At 37.0% G+C, this 23,926-nt stretch overlaps 1 protein-coding gene across 5 annotated transcripts in view; it reads left to right on the forward strand.

Moving 5' to 3' along the window:
- The window catches only part of LOC108752459 (lachesin-like), a 158,871-nt gene that overhangs the window by 103,752 nt on the left and 31,193 nt on the right, over nt 1-23,926 (forward strand). For 4 of the 5 annotated variants that reach the window (XM_018493282.1, XM_018493281.1, XM_018493283.1 and 1 more), the window contains exon 3: nt 23,634-23,736. In XM_018493282.1, the coding sequence (XP_018348784.1) occupies nt 23,682-23,736 (55 nt within the window). In that variant the 5' untranslated portion in view covers nt 23,634-23,681. Of the gene's footprint in view, nt 1-23,576; nt 23,737-23,926 lie in introns of those variants that run through there. The other variant, XM_018493285.1, reaches the window with a different exon arrangement.

Raw genomic sequence — 23,926 nt, forward strand, 5'->3', positions numbered from 1 at the left:
CTGCTAATTATATTTATAATAGGAAACGAAATAATTCATTATGAAACACTGAACTGCTGGACTGTGATATAACCGATAGTTATCCTATATTCGACAAGCTAAATCTCTGAAATAAACAGTCGATAAAACAACACTATTTCGGTATTATTCTGCAGAACACTAGAATCAAAATCGGCGATAAAGTGACAAAGCAGGATAAATGCGAAGCTTAACGTACAATGGTCCCTCGCATTTTAATCGAGAACACCGTGACACAACAATGGATAAAATTCGGATATTTTAGTTCATAATAAATTCCAGACGTATGCATACATATACAATATTGTAGTACAATCGATTTTTTTTACAAGATTGAAATTAATATTTGACAACAATTTTACAAGAAAAATTTGCATGAAAAAAAATGAATTTTTTTATCATTACACTTATTTGAGATAAAATTAAAAAACTAGTTCGAGTCATTCACGATTTATAGCATAATTTATCTCATGAATAGTAGATGCGCAAAGACATTATAAATATAATTAAGGAAAAATAAACTATAATTAAAATATTAATTATTAAAGGAGATTATACGCTTTATTGAACATAGTAGATGTATGGAATTTTTTTCTCGTATAGATTTCTTTTCCGTAAAGGCTGAAAGAATCTTTAATAATATACAGTTATTTTTTAATTACATAAAAGGACTTATTATTTGAAATAATTAAATACGCAATGAATTTGTTTATTTATAATAAAAAAAAACTGTATAATGCGTTATTTATTTTCTTTCTTTATTTCAAAAATTCTTGGCTTGTTTGTCACATTCATTTTTTGTTACTACTACTTGCAATGTAAACGGAAAAGTTTCCCATGATTCTATATTATCCTCTCATTGAATAAAAGTTAGAAATCGGCATAAGAATAGAAACTTTGCTCTCGAGAAAATTGTTCAAAGTCGGCACTGAATATCAGTTTCCGGGACTCTACCATTGTTCAAGAAATCGAAGATTGCACACTATATTTAAAGTGAATTACAGCAGCATCGCATTTAAGGATTTCATCAACTCTTTTCAATTAACACGGCTTTTATTTAATTAGATTATTAAAAAAATAATGTCAGATAATGACGAAAAAGAGAAACATTTTTGTAATAGAACGGTGCAAATTTTGCATAATTTTCCTAACGCATTATTTAATAGATAACATATCAAGCGTAAAAACTTAGAAGAAATTAAACTGATAGTATAAATTATCTGTACATGATGACATCTGTTTTTATTTTTATATTTATTTATATTATAAATAATAAATCTTTCCATTCTAATGATTTTTTATTTATTGATATTTTTAAAAAATCCTAAAAAATTAAATTTAAATTGATTTGTATTGATTGCAATTATCGAACGTATTATATAATTTCTGATCCCAGAAATATTCTAAAAGATATTTAACGCGAGATTCTTCAATAGGGACGCTAGTGCCATTTGAAAATGACTCGACCCGCTTCGGGGGTAGGTCGGTAGGAAATACGAACTTCAGTAATTATTGCCGACGTAATGTCTTTACCGAAGTGCCGAACCTAAAAGCATCGTGAAGCATCCGTCCGGAAAGTATGAAGTAAGGGAGGCTGTAACTAAATCGCCTTACGGCTCGCTACGAATGATGTTCGGGCGTAACGTAAGTACCGACGACAGCTCGGTAAATCCGATACGGCGAACATTATCCTCCGGGAGTCGTCTTACTTCGCGTTAACCTCGATCCACGAAAGGATCACACGAGTGCTTCGTGAAACACGTTAGTAACACAGAGCATGGACTCTCTATCTCTCGGAGAAAACGTAAACGTTTACAACTTGACTGCGGGCGAGGGTGAAAAATTCCGTGATATGATACTTCTCTCGCTGTTTCAGAAAACGACGACAGTTGAAGCTTGATTCCCTGTAAAACGAAATATATAGTTTTTATAACTTTCGTACTTTATATTATGACAGACATTTAATTTCTTGAGTAACGAAAATAATTGTAATATTATTTTAGTAAGATTATAGTGTAACGAATATTTGTTAAAATAATATATTAAAGCACTTTATTTTCCACACCGCATGAAATTTTAATGACAAGTTCTTTGATGAATATGCAGTTTCCTTTAGCGAAAATAGGAGCTCATCGTTTATCCCAACTTTCCAAATTTTAATTTTAAATATCTTGGTACTAACTAAGTCTTAGATGAAATCTTCGTAGCAAAATTCACTTAAGATTACTGAAAAACAAGACTACTTGTATATACAAGATTTCTGAAGCGTAATTCGCAAAAATCTAATTTTCAATATTAAATATCTCTATAATGAAATATATTTTTAATATGAATTATATTATTAACGTGTCTATAATAAGGAAGATGTTTTCTATTCGAAGCTAATAAAATATATGATAATCTATTTTAATATACGATACGTACAATATAATAGATGTTAAAATATTACATGTATCTATAACATTTATTACATGTTATATAAATGGCACAATTATTATTAACGTGCCTACGGCGACATATCTTTTATTCGAAACTAATGGCATACGTTATTGTATTTTGATATGATATTAAATATTATACATATCTAACATTTATTACATATTATACGAACGGCATGCGACCTAAATTTCTTCATCCTAAATATATCATTTAATAAATCCATTATGCTGCCTAAAATATATGCAGGGATATTTATTGACACCTCCTATAACTCGCATTGAATATTTGCACATTGCACCTTAGAAATTCATTGCTAGAATATGGAGTTGTCGATAGAACATCGAATATGCAGACGCGATGAAATTATTATAAAAGTTAGTCGGGAGAGGCCGGCGAAGAGAATTTCTGCTACTTCAGCGCGACTGTCGCTGAAACTTCCCGTGAAATAGATGTTTGGATAACTTTAAGGAGGAGGCCGACCCGGCGCCACGAAATAATGTGTGCGAAGTTTGTTCCCGTCTGCTTGAGAAGACGTTTAGTCGTGTCTTTTTACCCTGCCATTTAATGTCAACGATATTTTCGTACTCGCGTGCAACGCCATTATTTTTACGTCGCTTGTTTAAAATTTTATACCAGAGAGCTACATGACTACGTTAAACGAGATCATTTTGACATCCCGGCTTTAGTAAAAATTAAGAATGTTGTTAGCACACATCAGCTTCCATTTAGCTTTTAGTATTTTTGGAAGAAAAATTAAACGATACTTAATACTTTTTATCAAAGTTATAATCGAGGAAAGAAATGGAGCTGAAGTAAACTTTTGTTACAACGAATTTCAATGAACTCACAAATTGGGCTTATTCTATCGCAGTTTCATTATGTCGAATAATTACTCTTCAGGTCTGATTTGGAATCAATCGAATCTTCTTTTCCACCTACATTTGTTACAGGAAAGTTTCCTCGCATAAAGAAAAGCCCATCGATAATCTTCGCTCTTTAAAATTCCTCGAAAGGAGCGAGCGCTCGCATCAACGCCACGTTAAAGGAAATTTTCCGCGGATAACATCGTAAGGAATTCTTTATCGGTCGAAGTTTGACGCAAGAATTTATGACTTTGCCACAAGTAGAAAAAAAGACGTCGAGCGATCGGTTGTCGGTCCTCGGTTCTCTCGGAACTTCTAGCAACGACGATGTCGTCAACACTTCGTCAAGACGCAACGTTTCATCGCAGCGCATAACGCTCATTGTTTTAGAAACATTAAAACAATTGTTTTTTTGTACTAAGTAATTATATACATGTTATCAAGAGTGCAGCAGATTCGTTTTAATTAACTAGCAGCTCTTCATTCAATTCATAAACTTGTTTGTCGCGACGAGAAAAACTTCTAGAGTACGAGCGTGAGTCGGTTTGACATTATCAGACTGTTCGCGAAGCTAACGAATCTACTCTCTCTCGCAGATGTGAAAATAGTGGGACAGATGGGAAGGGCAGGACGACACGGGGGGAACCACCTTCGTCCCGATAAATCATCCCAGGGAAAAACTTGCGGGTCACTCTAGCTGTAACGGGAAAACGTGGTCCACTTGCTATGCGAGCAGCGCGCGGCGCGCGCGCGCCGTGATATTCCTTGCATAATTATTGCCGTGTCGGCTTTCGCGGGAGGAGAGAAAGAGGAGGAGGAGGAGGATAGGGATGGGGGTGGGAAGAGGAGGGATTTCTTATCTATTCCTGACTGGAATACAAGATGGCGAGTCACGTCCGAAGGATTTTTGCGTCACGTGCCGGCTGTTTTCCTGTGCCCGGCACTCGCGAGAGATGGATCTGCTCTCGCCTCGGCGAAGAGAGGAGAAGAATCAATTCGCAGGAGCAGCCGAGCGGCATGATACGCCGAGACGAGATCGTGGCGTGCGTATGGCAGGGTAAAGGGCTGCGTTATTTCCCTCCCCCCCCCCTCTTCCCCTTTTCCGATAGGTTATACCTACTCCATTTTCCTGAATGCGCTGTATTCGCTCCGCGAATCACTATGCGGATTTGATAATGAAATTTTTAGAAGTAGATTCGCGAGACTGAAATATGTTTTCGGAGATCTGAGATTGCATTTGGGATAAGCTCGAAATAATTTAAAAGAATTTGTGTCGGGTGATACAAAGCGTTAATCCTCGCGCATTAATTTTAATTATACAGAAAATATTATACGATGGCAATAATAATTATTTGTGAATTAATTATAATTCATGATTAAAGACAAACTCACGAAATATATTTCTATGCAACATTATGGATGTTAGAAAGACATGCGAAAATATGTATATCTCGAGAAATTGAGTCAGGCTCTATAATACAAATATAAATAATATCATAATAGTTATCTTATTTATTACGCAATACTGAACAATAATTTTATTAAATTTTGAAATTGAAAATTTTTACATTCGTTTTACAGTTACTTTACAGTTACATTTTAATAGTTACTTTGCATAATTAATTAGATATTATTTCGTTTTTGTGTTTTCTATTTTTTCCTGTTTTTTTTTTCAATGGTAAAAATGGCAACACAGTTAAAAAGATTTCTAATTTTTGTCTTCATATTTCTCGTTTACGTTAAGCCGTTATCAATCTGTTACAAAAGAAAATTTTATACTCCAACAGTAACTCAGTAATTATATCTTATGTTTAAAATATCTTGAAACAATCGAAGAGCTTGGAAGTATATTTCGAGTTTGATTTCAGCTTATTGGCAAATTTCCATAATGAGTTTCTTAAAAATTGCATATTCACCCACTTTCTTGCCTTTGCATAAGAGTATCGTTTTCTACTTTAGGAAGGCTTCCCAAAGAGAATGACTCTCATTGGGAAGGATCAGTGGCTTCGAAAGCTCCAGGATTACGATTTTCCGAGTCCGCTTGCGACATTCGAAACATTCTCTTACCAGAAATGAGGGTAAACGCTTCTAAAGCGACCAACTTTCAAAATTGTGTAAAACTCGGCATGAAATAATGACAGATTCGTGAAAGGAACTTTTGGACTTTTAGAGATTAACCTTTTCGAATGGTAACAATTGCTTTCGTTGATTCTTGAATTATCTGTAGATTTTTAAGGCACGTTGCCAATTGTATGAACAATTACTTATAATGTTCTTTCGGAAAACTATTATCTTCTTCTTCTTAACTCTTTGAAGAAGAAGAATCTGATCGTGAGATTGCAAGTTGCATTTAAGATACCTTATTAATTCTATGAAAGTTGCGGCGTTTCTGAAAGAAAAAATTCGTGAAAACGAAGGGACGACGATGCTATTTAAGAGTGACACGCCAGTCCCCTGTTGTTGCTGCCAGTTGCAGCGACTTTATCCAAGACGGGAATATCGAGTTTACTGCCTGTGTCACGGCACGTGGCCTTTCGTCGAGACGAACATCGCGAAGTTTGCCCGTCATTTTATGCGGTACACAAGAGCCCGTGGAAAATAATTAACGGTGTTGCTTGGAGAATCGCGTGCACGCCGCGTGCTTGGAGTAAGAATATCCAGCCGCGCTTCCAATGCGGAAATGGTTGGAACGATTCAAGAACGTTAACGGAAGGGGATATTTGGAGTCTGACGGCAGCGGTTTATTCGCGCGGAATTTTCCCGGTGGCTTCTGTAAATTTGTATTCAGTCCGAGATAGCGTACTTCTCGAGAATTCAAACATTAGCAAGCTAAATAAGTTCTTTATCGAGGAATATCTACATGACGAATTACAGAAACAGCGGAAATGAAGAATGATCTAATTTCTTCCGAATTTTCTTTTTTTTTTTCATTAGAACGCGTTTCAACTCTGTTGGAATAATTTTTTTTCGTATGTAAGATATTACAGATGAACGCGAATCTAAAACGTGAAATTCATGATGGTCCCCGTCCGTTCCCATAAAATTGCGTTTCGTGACGTTGACAATGATCCGACTGCGAAAAATTCAGCGGTGAAATTAACGCGTCGCCGTCTTTTTCACAGCGCGACGTTTTGGGCATGCGGGTCGTAAATTTTGGCGGATCGACGCGTTGCGTTTTCGCACCTTATTTTTATTTTTTTTTTTTTTTTCGACACTGGCGAAATTTACAACCGGGGCTGTAAAGCTTACACGATAATGTGTGAGTGTGATGCGCTTGCATTTCGCGGCAGCTTCTCCGGCGCTTGAAACGCTCATTTGAAAAATGAAGTTTACGGCGTATATTTTTTTGCGGTGTAAACGGCTCGTGTCGGGCATGAAAACGTATGCAGTTTTCCCTCTCTGAAAACTTATTGTGTAGATTTAAGCTCACTAAAGTATTATTAGAAAATTATTTGTTAGACGAGTATATTATTGCGAGGAACGAATTTCAACGAATTTCAACGAATTTCTCCGTTGAATATTGTCTCTATTTATTTTCAAGTATTTTACAGATGATCTATTTATTTCGGAAATTAATATCGATCGTTTTCGAAATAAATGGTCCGTGTACTGACAAAGATATATAGAGACGTTCACTTGTTCGACAAGCAAAATGATATTCAAGGGAGTACATCACCGCGCATAAACGTCCCGATTAAAGCAGGTGTCGTGCGAAAAGGGTTGAATGGTATCCCAACGTAAATTGTGCACCCACCCTCGTTTGCATCCAAGCCTTCCTTCGCTCTATTTTAATTTCTGTTTACGTACACATGGCGCAAATATTGGCATTTAAAGTGGCTTTAAAAGGGTCGTCGGACCGTACGTTGCGGTGCGTGAAATCTTCTCCAGTTGCTCGTAACGGCGGATTAACGACGTAATAATTTTTACAGCTTTCTAGACTTTGTCGCGTCGATGAAATTTGCAACGCGAATGACGCGACTGACACTTCTCGGTAATATCATCGTCGTCGCTCGATATTGCCTTTTATGAAGATGAGTTTTTCGACTTCAAAGCGGAACGGATAGTTAACAATTAATACAGATGTTGTAAGTCTTAATGAGTTTTCTTCTCATTTATAATTTGAATGTCGGTAGCTTCTTATATTTAGCTTTCATTTAAAAATAAACTTGTTAAACGAGAAAAAGTTATCTCTCCTTCTGCCTCAATTTCGAAGACATCGCAACACTCGATAATAACTATCGTCAACAATTTTGTTGTAATGTATTATATAAAATGAAACTCGTTCGAGGGACTGTAAAATCATTGTTGGGTGATCGTGAATGGTTTCTCTCTGTGAGGAGACCATTAAGAATCTGTGCGGTTCGAACGATGGCGATAGTTTATGTGCGGACGGCCGGCTTTGATTTACAGAACGACGTGTTCGAGGGTGACCACAAGCTTTTTAAGAGCGAGAATGCTCGGCGCGTGCGAGAAAAGTAGCGGAGCGGCACGTTCTGTATGCACGGCATGGCGCCGGAACACGTTTCCTCTATCAGAACGTCGTCGTCGTCGTCGTCGTCGTCATTCCGGCGACCTGCTAGTCGTTCGCCCATCGAAATGGACCTTTGCCGACCGAGGGATATTTCATATAGCACGACGTACGGTCCATCGGTCTTTTAAGACCACTTTAATCGCCGATATTCGCGCCGGCGTGCGGCGAACGAGAATTAAAATGGGGCGGAAAGGATAGGGTAAGGGAGATGACAGGAAAATGAGGGAGAGAAGAGAGAGAGAGAGAGAGAGAGAGAGAGAGAGAGAGAAACAATGTTGCTCCCGTTACTCGCATAAATTTGCTTCGACCCATTCTGCGAGCTCCAGCATGCAGTAATTGCAGCGGGAAATTAACCCTCAAGTTATGTGTTGAGAGCTCGATGTTGCAGAGCCATTACGGAGTCTTAAATAATGCGCGAACAATTTTTTTTTTCATTTGCTAATGGAAAAAGAATAGCGATTCTTACCTTTAATTTTCATGGATCCGTCTCGTGATTGAGACACACCAGAAAAATCTTCTCCCATTTTTAAGCGGTTTATTTAAATTTTCTTTATTAGGCGTTCTTACAAGTAACTCTATATCTTCTATCGAAATATTATAAATGCATGTACTCGATATGTATATAACTGCAATGCGATAAAACGCGACAAATAAAGCAAAACGGAAGAAGATCACGATGGAAGTAGAATGGATGGGGGAGGATAAGAAGAAACTTTGGTGGCGGCAGGGAGAAGACGGTTGATTAGATTTTCCAGGGGGAGAGGGGGAGGAAAGACTGTGCGCGAGGTGGGTGCAAGAGGTTGGCAAATGCAGCGCGTGTTCATGTCGAGGACATACGAGGAATCGTATTATCGACTCCCCCGACTCATCCTCTCCTCTTCTTCTCTCCTCGTTTCCTCCATGGCTGAAGGCGCGATGGGGATGAGGCAAACCAAGGAATTATGGAGGAATTGCATACGTGCGCTGCGTCCCCGATGTTGTATTATATAAACCGCGAGTATAGTCGGACCTCTACCTATCCTTTCAGTTTATATAATAGGAGAATGTACGAGAGTAAGGAGAGGTGCGAGAGGACGGATGAATGTGGGATGCGAGCAGAGACGCACGTTCGCGCATCCATCGTGGAATGCTTAAAGGAATCACAGCGTGCAGTCGATGCGCACCCCCGAGATGTTACTCTAGTGGCAAGGGGGGAGGAGGAAAGAAGTAAACACTCGCTATTCCGTCGCTCCAAAGTGTTTCCGAGTGGCTGGAACGAAAGTGCATCTCTTTATACCGAGAGAAGTTTCGCGCGCGCGCGTCGCGTCCGATTTCAATCGCGAGCCAATTTATCGATCGGATGTGTTCCACGAATTTTTCACGATGCTAAATTATGCGGCACAAACGGCGCGGTGGTACAATAACAGGTATGGTAGGAATGGTTTTAAATGCGACGTAGAATTTGTACCGTTACACGACTTATTAATGCGAATCGATTTAAGCATCAAAATACATATAAAAATGTATAAGGATTTGCTGGATCAAATCTAACAATAAAAATTAAATTTTTTGTCTTGCTACGTAATTGATTTTGCAATATTAACTTGCGTTATTTCAGACCCTTTTATTTTATTGTCCGTAAATTAACGAGATACGCTCTGGGATTAGCCGTTAAAGAATATTAGCTGTTTTCGTACGAATCGTACGTTTCCGTTTCAGCAAGACATAATTTATGTGACTTTGATTGAGTTCGTTGGGTCGGAAAGGTTTAATGGCTTAGGAGAACTTCACTTGTGGCAAGAGATATAATTTTATAGCGTTGTAAATTGAGTATTGAGAACAGAGAGAAGTTAATTTTAAATGAAATTTCCTTTGAATAAACTTTTGGAAACATGTCAGCCAATATAATTTAACAAACATCGCAATATAAACGTATTAGGCCAGAGAGAGAGAGAGAGAGAAGTACTCTACTTTAAGGCATTTTAATCGGGCCAATTCGTTGCAGAAGTATTTTGTACAAAGGTCGATGGTATAACTTACGCTGCGCGAAAGCTTTTTTTTTTCGTGAGGCAAACATTTCTGACCGTTGAAATTCCGGGCGTAGAAAATACCGAAGTTACAGTACATCGAGAGAGGATCGTTCCGAGCCATATACGACACACGTATAGGGCGCAATAAGGGTTTAACCGGTGTAGGTAATACGAAAATCGGTATCGGCGTACGAGTGCCTGCGATCGAAAGAATCGCGCTACGCGGAGAATCGCGGGCAACTTATTTCTCTGCAAAGGAGAGCCGTAACAAGCGAAATCGACGGACCGTGTACGATTGGACTGGTTAAACGAATCGCGAAACCAAGTCTGCTGGAGAAACATTTCTGATTAGACTTCCGGGCGTTCCGAGGAAAGGTTGGAAGGTGGACACATGTCCTTTACCCGAGTACAGTTGTCAATTTCATGATTTTGTCGCTAAATTTGGTGATTGCAGGTATCATCTTGGCGAACAAACTTTAGCTAATACTGACTTTGATTGTATAATAAGTTTGCAATACATATTCATATGTCACGTAATATACAGCCTTGTATAAATTATTTTGGGCTACTTTGGGCTATTTTAACGCTATATTGGCTACACAGATGTAATTACTTTTCAACACCGTATGATCTCGATATGATACCGAAAAGGATTTTAAATTTTCTAAAAATTGTTGCTTTACTGTTCTTTAACACATAGATAATTTCTGTATAGTTAATAGAGAGCACGCAACTTTTGGAACCGTATAAACCGAAATCGCGATTCGTAGCGGTGCATAGGATGGGAAATGGAAATGTATCGGAGGTGGGCGCGTGTACGAGAGAGTAACCAGTTGCCGTATCGCCCGGTTGAATAACTGCGATCCACCTGTCACGAGCAGGTACAAACGTCGAACAGTAGAGGGAGGATCTAGATGGTCGTGGAAAACATACCGACACACAGTGTGCGCATGCTGTTGGGGCAAAATATCGTTCTTTCTTCGATTCCATAAAATTTATCAAACGACCCACCCCGCTGAAAGCAACCGATACACGTCTCACGGTCGTTCGCAGCCCGCGCAGATTGCTCTCGGGAGAAACGAGGGAGGCGTGCTGCGCGACGTCGCGATTTCTGATAAAGTGAAAAGCAGTAATCGACTGATTGAGTGACCTACCTGACTAGAATTTGTGTCAAGTTAATCTTATATATTATAAAAACTTAATTTGATTGACGTGAGGTAATCTTAAACAACGTACACCTAAGAAAATCCCCGTCAGGTTCGAGTATGGTTGACCTTTGTAAAATTGTATGTTATAAGGACCTGGTTTTATTGACTGGTTTGACCTAAGATAATTTATAAATAAGGTATACCTAAAAAGGTTCTCGTTAGGTTTGAGTATGGTTAACCTCGTTTCTAATACGCAACCATGCCACGAGATAGATGGGTTACTCGTAAGAAGAAAACGTCCGTAAGTTATACAAGAAGGCGTATGCAAATCGATTTGAATAATCTCCTTATCAGGTCCTCAGGATCTGATGAGGCTATCCGGATGAAGATTCGACTATTGTGCTGCGTTACATGGCTGATCAGGTCCCGACGAATTTACCTTATCAGGTCCTAATAACGAAATAAGATCATCCTGCTTAGGGCCTGCTAAAATCCTTGAATAAATTTCTAGTTGGGTATATACAACGCTCTTTGGCGTTGTGGCTAACTAAAATTTGCGTTTTTGTAATTTTTTTATAGATCTTTTTTCGAACGTTAATTAAAGTATACAATTATGATCGCGATTACATTTGTAATAAAAACATATAAAATTCGCTAAATCGTTGAACATATTAAATATCTAATAATAATAAACATTTAAATTAATAAATTATTAAATTGTATATTTATATCATCTATAAACGATACAAATATGATATATAAATACGATACATGTGTCAATATTTTTATTACATATGTTTTATTATAAATTGCTTTAATTACAAATTTACAACGATATAATTTAAACTGTAACATATAAATTATACAATTTATTTGGTCGGTACAGAAGTTAAATCGTAGCGCTATTTCATTTACACCGTCTATATGGTTTTAATAAAATTTGGCAATTATATCATTATGCTCCTTTTATTTAATCCGCATAATTTATATAATAAAAAGAAATTCTAGCAATATTTTTAAAAACGATTTTGTAGGAAAAATTTTAAGCTTTTACATTAGAAAATTGAAAATTTTCGTAAATTTGTTTTGGGCACGTAACATGTCCATAAGATGTGAAGACTTATTTTATCCAATTCATAGTTTTCTATAAAAATTACCAAATTTAAAAGAATAATCTTTTGAAAATGAAAGTTTTAAAACCTTTCTTTTAAATTTAAATTTCGTTCATTTTCAATGAAGTTATTTGAATTTTGAAGTTCGTATAGCTAACGTACTGCTGTTCCGACTCAACATTATTATCAAAATTTTTAATATAGGTGTATATTAGCGATCGTTCGAAAAACTAAAAATTTGAAAAAAGCTTTTATGGGGCTGTTGAGTCAAATGAAAAATGTATATATCTACTGCGCGATAACGAATTTTTGCCGAATAGAAAAACTGTTGTACAAAAAGCGAATGAAAAGCGTTCGCTGAAGTGAAGTAACAGGTATTGAAATATTTAAGAAATACAGCGCTTGCTGTTTCCAATTTTCCCCGAGGGAAAATCAGCCGGTTAATAATAGTCAGTCGGACGTTTCATTTCGCGCGATATTTCGTTACAAGTGGCGAAACGAGGTTTTCATTCTATGAATGTAAGCGGTCGTTCTATTTCTCGTAAAAGCCCGTGAGATGCAAAAGACATATGCGTGGGCAGGAGGAGAGAGGGGGGGGAGGGGGATTTTAGTTGTGTATTCGGAAATAGAAGAGGCGCGGTGTCGAGACGAGGGTAAATAGAGCGACTCCGTAACGCGCGCATTGAATGGAAAGATTTATTTGGCCGGCGGGGCGACTAGGTGCGTTCGGCAATGTAAATCTGAGATGCGAGCTAGTAGATGGCGAGCTTGATCACGTGATCTTTGAGCAATCCGAGTGCCAAGAATTAATTCCGAACGCTACAGAGCTGTAAACTGTCTTTCAAGATTTGGATTATAAAATTGTTTATTTTTATGAATAAATAAAAAGTACTCTATTAATTGAAAATTTCTTTCGCTTTACTAGAAATTAATAATAGTCTTATATACTAAAAATAGATCGTTACACATAAATGTAGCAGACTCATGTGCAAGGTGTGTTTTCCTAAAAGAAAATAGTACATTGCAAAATAAATTTCTGCAAGTTATATCATTTGTATATATTTATATGATTTATATTCGTTGGAGTTTTTAATATATTAATACAGTTTGATTTTCTTTCATTCTATATGTGCGACATAAGCTTTGATTTAAAAATTAACTAGCAAATTCTTTATTTTCAAATTACATACTTACGTAAGTTCAAATTTATAAAGAGGAAAAGAATTTTAAATTTACTTTCCTCATTAAATATTATACATAATGTGCTCCATAAATTTCTATTTGATAGCATTTGTCTGAGCGTTTGTAGACTCAAACATTATAACAGTTCAAATACAGTATTTGTAAAATAGAAGTATTAAAAGAGATGAATGTACGTTATGTGTTAACGAATCAGTTGGATACATTATCATAAATATACAGGTTATTAATTTAATTTAGGCGCGTAAATCTGCATTAGCTCTGCGAGCTCGATCTTTGAATTTGGAGTGGATCGAGCAGCTCGATTGATTTTAGAAATGTTAATATTGAATGAGATGAGATGACATGTAGCAGAAAGATGCGAGTTGTCGAACCTAACGATTTTTGAGGTAAAAGAGCAAATGGACGCCTCCGATTTGCAATGCCGACTACTGTCACTTTAATTGCGCAAGTCCGAAGCTGACTTGTTTACATCGTGCCATTTTTACAAAAATTGCACGCATGAAAACGTTCAGGATATTGCGTTATAATCACCAATAGACAACGTCGCGACTACAAAAATTATTTCCTCAAAAAATCGCGAAATCAAGATGTGAGAAAATATTTTTTTAAAGCTTCGATTTATTGTATTTCATTAATTAGTTCATTATTATGTAATTATATTGTAGCGTATACAATGATTTCATTACACGCTTTCAATTTTTTTTTTCTCCTGAAAATATGATCGATCGTATGAATGGACCAATCTCGCGCACCGTAAGTATGTGTGAACTACACACACTTATGTTTTATGTAGAGCACCCAACCTACCGATTGCTAAGCACTTCCGCCTCTCCACTCGAGATTCTCTTTACTCTCGAGACCTTTTCACCTTCGCGCTCTTCAATTCTGGATGCAATTTTCCGTCTGATAGATCGCCGCTTATTTTCTTAGATTGCGCCGTTGGGCTACGGCAGTTCGCGTCTTGCGTACTCGCCGACCGCGACAACGAACGAATTACGTTGGATTCGAAGAAATTCCGGAAATTCTCAACTACCAGGGATAGCATTGCATCAGTTTACGTTCGCGGGATATAAACAGCGCAATTACATCTGTAAATGCGATGTACGTGCCGCGTTAGGTGAATAATGACATTACGAGACATAAATCGTAGGCGTTCGACTCTCGGTGAACATAACGGTGAATATATTAACAGTAAAAGATACAAAGTGATGGCGCGGACTGATGGATGTCCGATCAAACCCGCGAAGAGGAATAAAAAAAAGCCGCTGATTTACCTAAACGATCAAATTTCGGTTGAAATTTCTCGTAAAAGCACGTTTTTACGCGACATTAACCTTCGGTGTATTTATGTACTTTTTGTACCTCGTACCCTGCGTATCTGTAGCACCATCAATTAATTTCGTTGATAAATTATTCCAATAATCCAAAAAATGAATTATAATTTACATTGTTATTATTTTAATTAGACTTCAAATAATTGGTTCTTAATTTTATCATTATTTTATGTACTGTCTCATGTCAATTCACATCTGAAAAAATATTATTAACATTAATTATTATAAACGATAAAAAAAATTATATGAAGAAATGGCTTTCTTGTGTTTCGCATATAATAGTGATATGCAAATAACAGATAATTATTTAACTGGGCAGAATTGATTCATTCTGTTGCGTGAAAATGTTTTTTTTTTTACAAGGAACATATTTTCGCCTTCGCGTTGGCTGCGTCCCAATTTCGTTCACACCATCGCACGTCCATTATTTTCATACGATTATTTCGTACACGTTCGAAACTGCAGGCGACCGAGCTGACAGTGAGGGATTTCGGCGCATAGAAACGCGCGCGAAATCAAATTCGGTGGTTTTACCTTTCAAATTGGAGTCGTTTAATCGACGCCGGAGTGTCCGCGACAGAGACCTCCCCATTGTTATTTCGAATTGAATATATGCCGTTTTATGTCGCGGCGCGACCTCGGCCCACCGATGGGAATCCTGCATCAGCCATAATCGAGTTGCATTTCGAACGGTCTGCATGGATTTGATTTCTTGCCTTGATTCAAAGATTAATGAGTAGTCATTATACGCGCTTTTCGGCAAATCTGGATTTTTACCATAATAGCAATATTGTGAAGAGAAAAGGATGCGATTCAATGCCACATATATTTTAATTAGTCGCCGTGAAATATCTCAAGTTAATAATCTAATGAATAAAATAGAGACATCATGTAATTGAAAAGCATATTCGCGAAGATTTAGATTATTCCAAATTACAAATATTATCATTTAGAATTAATTCAAATTACGCAAATATTATCATTTGAATTTTACATAATTGTGAGAAAAAGCATGAAATGTTCGGGCAGCAAGAAAGTTTCTTGACGAATTAACTTGGATGAATTCGTTCGTTCACTACTCGCGCACGACCTTATTGAATTAGCTGCCCTGTCCTGCGTAACGTCTGAGTAGGATATCATCCCTGAGTCTCTCATCCCCGAGCGAGCTGTGTGCATGTAGCTGAGGAGAAATTAAGCGGAGCTCCGCGAAAGAGTTTCGATTCTGCTGCATAATGCACTTCGGACCACGCGATAGAAATTCCACGGGCACTCTCCGTCTCTAGAGATTCTCTGCGTACTTCAAATTTTCCACAAACGAGTTGCTAAGCGCGGCTTAGCCCAGCCTTCTCTATGCGGCAAGCATTATGAAGTTGGCTCCGTTCCTGTTTTCGCTACCGCGAAAACGGTCCTTTTCGATCGTGCTTTTCTCTGCGCAGGAGATCCTATCCTCTTTTCTATCCTATTCCCGTCATATTCATTAACGGCGACCAAATGACACGGAACTGCGGCTAAAAGTGCGCGTACTTTGTCGCGTAACAAGATTCGGCTATCCTAGTACGATGTTACCTTGAAGAGTATGGTACCTTTATGCCGCTGACACATTCGCACGTGTGTGTCTGTGTGTGTGTGTGTGTGTGTGTGTGTGTGTGTGTGTGTTACTGGCCGTGGTACGAGGGAGCTTTTAAAAATATAATTGGCACGTCATGTGGAAGGTGAAAACACGAACGTCGCGTCGTTGTGACGCGACTTTTTAATAATTACGCTGTTTTTATTACCCCAATGTGCACGGTCCGCTAATGGCGGCGAAATTATGGAACGTATTAATTCGCGCGAGGGATGGCAGATACTGAAAGACAAAAGTAACGAAATCGTCCAGATAAAATTGATTTGATAATAATGGCTAACATAAAATACGCTGCGACGACAGAATGGATTAAGCTATTCATAAGCTATTGTTTGTATCAAATTTCTGCTAATATTTAAAAGTATTCCGTGATTCCTCCTGTCTCTTCTCTGTGCGTGAGAGAAGTGATATCAAATTTTAATAAAATATATATCTTCAATTTCGTGTTGAAGATATAGTTTACGACAAAGGTAATATAGTAGAGAATTATAAAGTAAAATAAGTCGAAAATATAATGATGATATTTTTTTTTAGACACGTGTTGTCTATGGTGACATTGAACCCGCTAAAAATTCAAAATATGTTTGCATCTTTTTGCATTGACCCGACCAGACCTGGCACCTCGACTGTAAATGTGGGTACCGAGAGGCTAAGAATTTGCCGTGGACGAATATTAAGAGCGCAGGTGCCCGTGCGCACGCCTAACAATCGAATTAATGTTTAAAGATTTATCACGCGTATATCCGGAGAGAGAGGCGCGGAAAGCAATTAGGACGGCGTGTGCCGGTCGCCAATTTGTACGGTTTACGTCGTTACGAACGAATAAATCCCAGAGCCCGTCGCTGTCGTTACTGTGAAGATTAGATTAACTGTCTCTTCATTTCGTGAGCAGAGACAGTTATTACCGCCGCAGGGCGTCTCGCGCCGAGAGTAATCGTCCGATCGTGCGCGTTCTCGTCCATAAACGTTCTGCATGGTGAGGCTTCCACTTACTTCTCGTTTCTCTCTACCTCACCGCGATTCCAAGGCTTACGGGCTTTATAGCTTACGATTAAAAGCAATACCGCTTCGGAGAAATGCGTTTCTACAGTTTCTCAATAACATGCGGCTCGAGATGCGAATGCGATTCTATTAAGCATCATCCGTATGCTATTGATATAGATGGTTACTTTGATACGAAGGAGATGAATTTAACTGCGTATGTTGCTTGAATGCATGTTCAATCCTTCAACATTACACATTATTATGTATAACACATTGCGGTACGCTATACTCATCTAATTCGATTGCTTATAACTTTCATGATAATGAATATTGTAAACAAATTTTTTTTTAATCAAAATGTGTTAGACATTGCCCTAGTAAAACGCGTGATTCGCATAATGTATTATTTTATCCTTGTTTGACATTCGGTGAACAACAAGGATAAAATGATAAGTCAAACGCAACCAAATTAAAAATCATAAGGGATCGGACACGATGAAAGGAATAAGAGTAAAACTTTACACAGCCCACCCCAAATTACTTCTGGTTGATCTTGATATTGATCTTCAAAAGGTTAAGATCATTGATTTTTCGCTACTTGTTTCAACAAGTTATTAACAAATAAAATTGATAATATTTTTAATAATATTTTACCATTTATTTATTATTAAATAATATAAAATTATTTATTGGGTAAGAAGCCATCATTTTGAAGAATTGTGATATTCATTGATCTCTAACAGATTTTAACCATCGCACATTATTTGTGAAAAAGTTACAAACGATCAAAGTTTAAATGTTATTTTATATAATAAAATATTCTCTGCTTTAAAAACACAAATTCTCTATAAAACACAAATTCTGTGCTTTAACACATAAATTCTCTGCTCTAAAAACACAAAAATTGTATTAAAAAATGATTTTGTGTTTTAAAATGTTTTTATAACAGAGAATTTGTTTATGTGTCAAAAAATAATAAAATAAAATTTCCACGCTATTAATAACTTTTTAACTAGTAGCGAACGTCGTGAAAAATCCAATGATTTTTACATTCTTGAAAGTCAACATCAAGATCAGTTGGAAATCATTTGGAAGTCATGAGGCGGATTGTGTAAAGGTATAGTTTTACTGGAATGAGGAATAGGACAGGGAATAACACACAAGTATTTAATTTTAACTTATCAGAAACCATGTATCAATGTACAATTTCTGGTATTCTGGATAAGTTCAAATTTATTTATTGTCTGTGTATTATTCCCTATTCCTTTTTTCATTTATTGTATCTGAGTCCTAATAATGCCGAACATATGTAGGTATCTTTATTAATAAAAAAAAGTTATCAAGCAATGGAGAGAAAACATTAGAACGGATTGAAACAAGATAGCTGGGAACGCTATACCGAAAAAGTGCTCAAGAGTTAAATATAATATCGGAAAATTGAGTAATTAAACAGTAGATTTAAGAGAAAATTAATTGGTTGTTCCTGTAATCTAAAAATTTTTATCTTTACAAACAGAACAACAAGTTACGCTAACGTTAAAATGATTGGACGTTAAAATGGTAACTGATCGAAAAGTAATTTTTAATAATCATTTTGAAGTCATTTTGATGATGAGATCATTTTTTCATTCTTTTGGGCTGATCTACTATCTAATAAATTTATCCTGGGTAATATTTGAAAAAATGATTACTCGATCATGAGGATATTAATCGTGGCTTCGAATAACGGACCGGTGCTCGAGCACACAGTATACATACAAAGATGTATGATAAGACACGAGTCTTCATATTGGCCGTTGTGTACTCTTTCCGGAGGTATTCGCGTCTCTATTAAACGTCGTCTTCGATCCTTTATTTGCAGTCGGCTATCAACTCGTAGTCGGCATATTCAAAGAAATTGATCTCCAGACATGACTACGCGATCTATCGCGGATGTATAAATTGTCTTGGAGCCATAGTATCTTTTTTTTCAATTACGGATATCTTGAGACCAACTCGAATCTTCCATCCAGCTAGAATTTTTCGCAACTCCGTCATTTACAGCATTAAATATCTCGGTGGCAACAAACTTCCAACTTAAAATCCGATTAAAATCAAATCACATGAAATTAAGTTAAGCACAAGACTTCGTTATACAATTCCGTCTCTGTAGTGATTTTGCGAATTAAAATTTTATTTTTCATCGCTTTTAATTTACAAGTTTTACATAATTAATGTAGCAATATCAAAACAATCGTCTATAATTATCGTCTTGGATTGTGGTATACATTCGTGGACAATAATTTCAACTTCTGAATTTAATAAAAGCAAAAGTTCTGAAAAATCTTATTCTATTGTGCTACAAGAATCATATATGTGACAGTTATATTTATATTTGCTTTACAATATTCATATATATATATATATATGACTTTCACATATATGATACTTATAGAACAACTTGTAGAACAACATAGGCGCTTTCAGGATTTGTTTTAATAGATCTAATGGAAAAGACGATTTTGCTGAAGTATCTAAAAATTCAAGCACTTAGATACAGATTTGAAAATAATGTTCTTGTCTATTAAAATAATTATGTGGGAATGTTCAAACAGGTTGCTAAAATATTAAAATTTTCTGCAACATTGCTCATCATGAGATTTCTACATTATTATTTTGATGGTCCAATACAATTTATTTTCGAATCTATATCTAACTAAATTTTTTGATACTTCAGCAAAATGTTTTTTCCGTGTAAGAAGTAATGAATCATTGGGTACATGGTAATCATATGACGATAGATCGACAATGTAATTTATACTGTATAATCGAGAGTAAGTATGCTACTTTTCGCTTCACTAGTCTTTAAATCAACGACAATAAACATAATATTGGGATATTCCTCACTTTGATTATCAAAGTAGTATCTATCTAGATTGAGAACTAGGAGGGTCCGCTTTCTCTCGTTTCCTCCGCCACTCGCCAACGCGAAATGTGGAATCGCGTTGGCCATACGCGCGCGACTTCTTATCACCGGCGCGTTCAATGCATAAAGCATAAAGTTCGTATCTCATGCATACATTCATAGAGCCGTTGGTGCAGCAACGATGGCGGGAGCGAGACGAAAGTCATAACTTACGGTACGTCCCACGCCTCTCTATTTCCCCCTACCGGTACACGTATCCCACCCCCATATAACCACCGTCGTCCCGTTCTCGGGAGTATCGAAACACCCGCAAAATCACCGGAGGGTGACTGAGGCACGTATGACGGCTGGTACTCCTCTCGGAGGTTCTCGGTGCGCTCAAAATTCCATTTTCCCACGGAAAAATTCCATTTTTCCATCGGGGCACCTCCTCGCTCTTTCTCTCTCGCTCCCCCGTTCTCGACCGATTCATTGAAAAATAGTCCACTTACCGCGGCCTCTTTTTGCGATAAATCAATCGCGCCTTTCCGAGTGTGCCCCATATAACCATCCCTTTCCGTTCTCCATCCTTTCCATCTTTCATTTTTCTTCGGCGCAGCCCTTTTTCTCCGGGCGCACCTCGATGCATATAGGTTTGGATTGTCTTCCGAGATGACTGCTGACAAATAGCGAATCGATCCGTCACCGCCGCGCATCGCGCATCGGCCGTTACGCCATAAAGCTGCCGCAACAAAGCGTCGTTTTGATGCTTTATGGGCATCGCGTCGCATCGCCGACCGTTGGCGGGATGACGTTGTCGGAATGGATGTGCATGGTGGCTTGTGTGTATTGGCCGCCTAAAGAGAGAGAGAGAGAGAGAGAGAGTGCGTTCGTTTAGTGGATGAACCGAAACGTCGAGCGCGTTGCGACAGCCGTGTTCTGACGCTTATTCGTTCGCGTCGCGTTTTCATGCAAACTCGACGCGGACAACGAATTTTACTCTTGTATGGGATGCACGATAGAATTTTGAAGGCCTTCTAAAAGTTGGATTCTCTTTTGTCAACCTTGGAACGTCATACCCGTGTAAGCCACTAACATGCAGGAAATTTCTTGTTAATTTTGAAACGCTTACATTTAAGTATTTCAGAAAAATTCTTTTACGATTTTCTGTAATATCTAGTCAAGAGAATCAATACCTCCGTGACGAATGTAGACTGAAAATGCGAAATAATGTAAATGTTATTTTGTAAGAATGCTCATACATTTGGTATTTATTCTCTTCGCTGCTGTCTATATGTGATGTACAAAAAGACGGTTTTGTTGAAGTATCTAAAAGTTAAGTTGGATACAGTTCTGAAAATAATTTTGTTGAACCAAATAAAATAATTATGTAGGAAACTCAGGCATGACGAGCAATGCTGCAAAAAGTTGTTATATTGTAGCAATCAGCTTGTGCGTTTCTACATAATAATTATTTTGATAATCCAACCAAACTGTTTTTAGATTTGCACATTTAACTAAATTTTTAAATACTTTAGCAAAATCATTCTTTCTTTCTCTTATTTTAATTAATTTTATTGTTTGCAAATCAAGATAGTCGGGCGAAAAATAGATGCTTCTTCACGCTAAGGCTTGATTCATTGTTTTTTACGTACATCGTTCTGCTTGCACTACTAGTACATCCTAGAAATTGTGAATCTCGGAGGTGATGGTGGATCGCAGATTGATCTGCGTTGGAAGCAGGTGCGGCCAGTGCGGGATCGATAGCCTCGTCGACACTTTCTTTCATCGCGTGACATGCAAGGGAATAAAAATTCCTCATCCGCGGTTTTATCGACATCGTGGAATGAGTCGGCGGATGTTCCGTCGACGAGGAAAAAGCGTGCTGCCGCAGAACGCAGAAAGAATGATGCGTTATCTGACGCAAGAATTCCACAAAAGATACCCTCTGAACTCTTTTCCAGTCTTTTATCACAAATCAATATTCAAAAATTTCATATCACGCATGCATATAGATAAACATGTACACATATATCTATGATTTAATTTTTTAGACAATTGAATTTTATTGTAATAATCCTGATTTTCTCATTTCTAACTTACAATATATGTACAATATATATACATATACATACAATTTTTGGATACACAAGTTTTTAAAAAGTTTTATCAGGGGATTGGAAAAGTTTGAAAACATTAAAGTTTTTCGTCTCATGGCGTTTACTTCCAAAATAGTGTTTGAAAAGTTGAAAAAAGCAGTAATATGATAAAAGAAAATGTGGATTGTGCCAATAGTATTAGTCCACCTTAGAAAACAGCTTCAAGTGCAACAAAGATTAAATATACTTTGTATACAACTTGTAACTTTGTGAAAGCTTACCTTTATTCTGTTTGTGTTGTTTATATTGTGAACTTTATGGGGAATTGCTAATAAAATAGATAAATTCTTTCTTCTATACTCTTGTTCTTTTTTTTTTAGTTTAAATTTAAAATATGCAACTATGATTTATTTAGCAGTCTTAGATACTTTCTTTTTATATTTTTCTAAGTCTATTTTTGCTCCCTTTTCTATTTTTTTTTCTATTTTATATAGAAAATTCTTTTGAAAACATTTTCTTTATTATCCTCTTTAGTTTTTAGCTGATATTGCGAGAAGGAATCTTGCAGCGGATGCTCCTTGCGTGTTCTTTGCTAATGTTTAATCGGTTTTTACGCTTCATTGTTCATATGCGCCCGTTCGTGAGAACCGAATCGCGCGCACGAATGCTCGCGTACGATGCTTTCGTGATCTTTAACCACTATGGAATAACGAGGGGACGCCTCTCTCAACGTAACTCCCTTAATTGGTGATAGGATAACTACGAGGTGGTCATTAATTACAGTTGGCGAACCCGTTGTGGTTAGTTTGCTTCGAAGCTACTTTCGATCTCTTGCTCCCTCTTCCTCTCCGCTTCCGTTGAACCCTCTTACGGCTACTCCCTTTTTCTCCCTCGTCAATCCTTTCACCTTTGCGAAGGGTATCGAAAGAGTTAAAATGAACGATAATTAAAATTGACGCTTTCTCTCTCTCTCTCTCTCTCTCTCTTTTAAGTCAGAAAAGAATAAAATAAAAAACAGGAAACAAATGATGTGTGATGGGAATTAGAACAAGAAACAAATCTTTCATGTTTACTTACAAGCGTATAAATCAGAAGCTGAAGTGAATAATTATTTTTTCAACTGATTCAACTTATTGATACAAACGACGTATGATGCGAATTAATACAAGAAACAAATTTCTCGCGCTTACTTCTAAGCACACAGGTATACCTGAAGCTGTACACAATTATTATTACGATTTATTCAAGTTATATCGACAAATATTTTATATGTTTGAAAACTATTTCAATACATTTGAATGTTGAGCTTTTCATTTGTTAGCGTTGATGACTATCGACAATTACTGCACACATTTATTGAAAAATATTTCTCTCTCCATTTTCAGATCGCCGACAGGTGTCCCGAAGACTCATCAGAAAACTGGTCGACTCTCATGGCAGCGCGGAAACTCGCAGCCCTCTTCGCCGCGGTCCTGCAACTTTGCTTATGTGAGTGAGTCTTCCTTCCTCCTCGTATTTGCATGGTCCTCGTAATTCACTTTGGTCGTTCGAGACATCTGAAGCAAATTTTGAATATAAAAATTCACACAAAGTATAATCCCTCTAACTTCGTAAGAAATAATTTTGTTCACATTGTTGTTGTTATTTAATGCATGTTTATGATTCGACGATAATCGAA

Source organism: Trachymyrmex septentrionalis, unplaced genomic scaffold (genome assembly GCF_001594115.1).
Source record: "Trachymyrmex septentrionalis isolate Tsep2-gDNA-1 unplaced genomic scaffold, Tsep1.0 scaffold60, whole genome shotgun sequence".
In the NCBI taxonomy this organism is placed as follows: Eukaryota; Metazoa; Arthropoda; class Insecta; order Hymenoptera; family Formicidae; genus Trachymyrmex; species Trachymyrmex septentrionalis.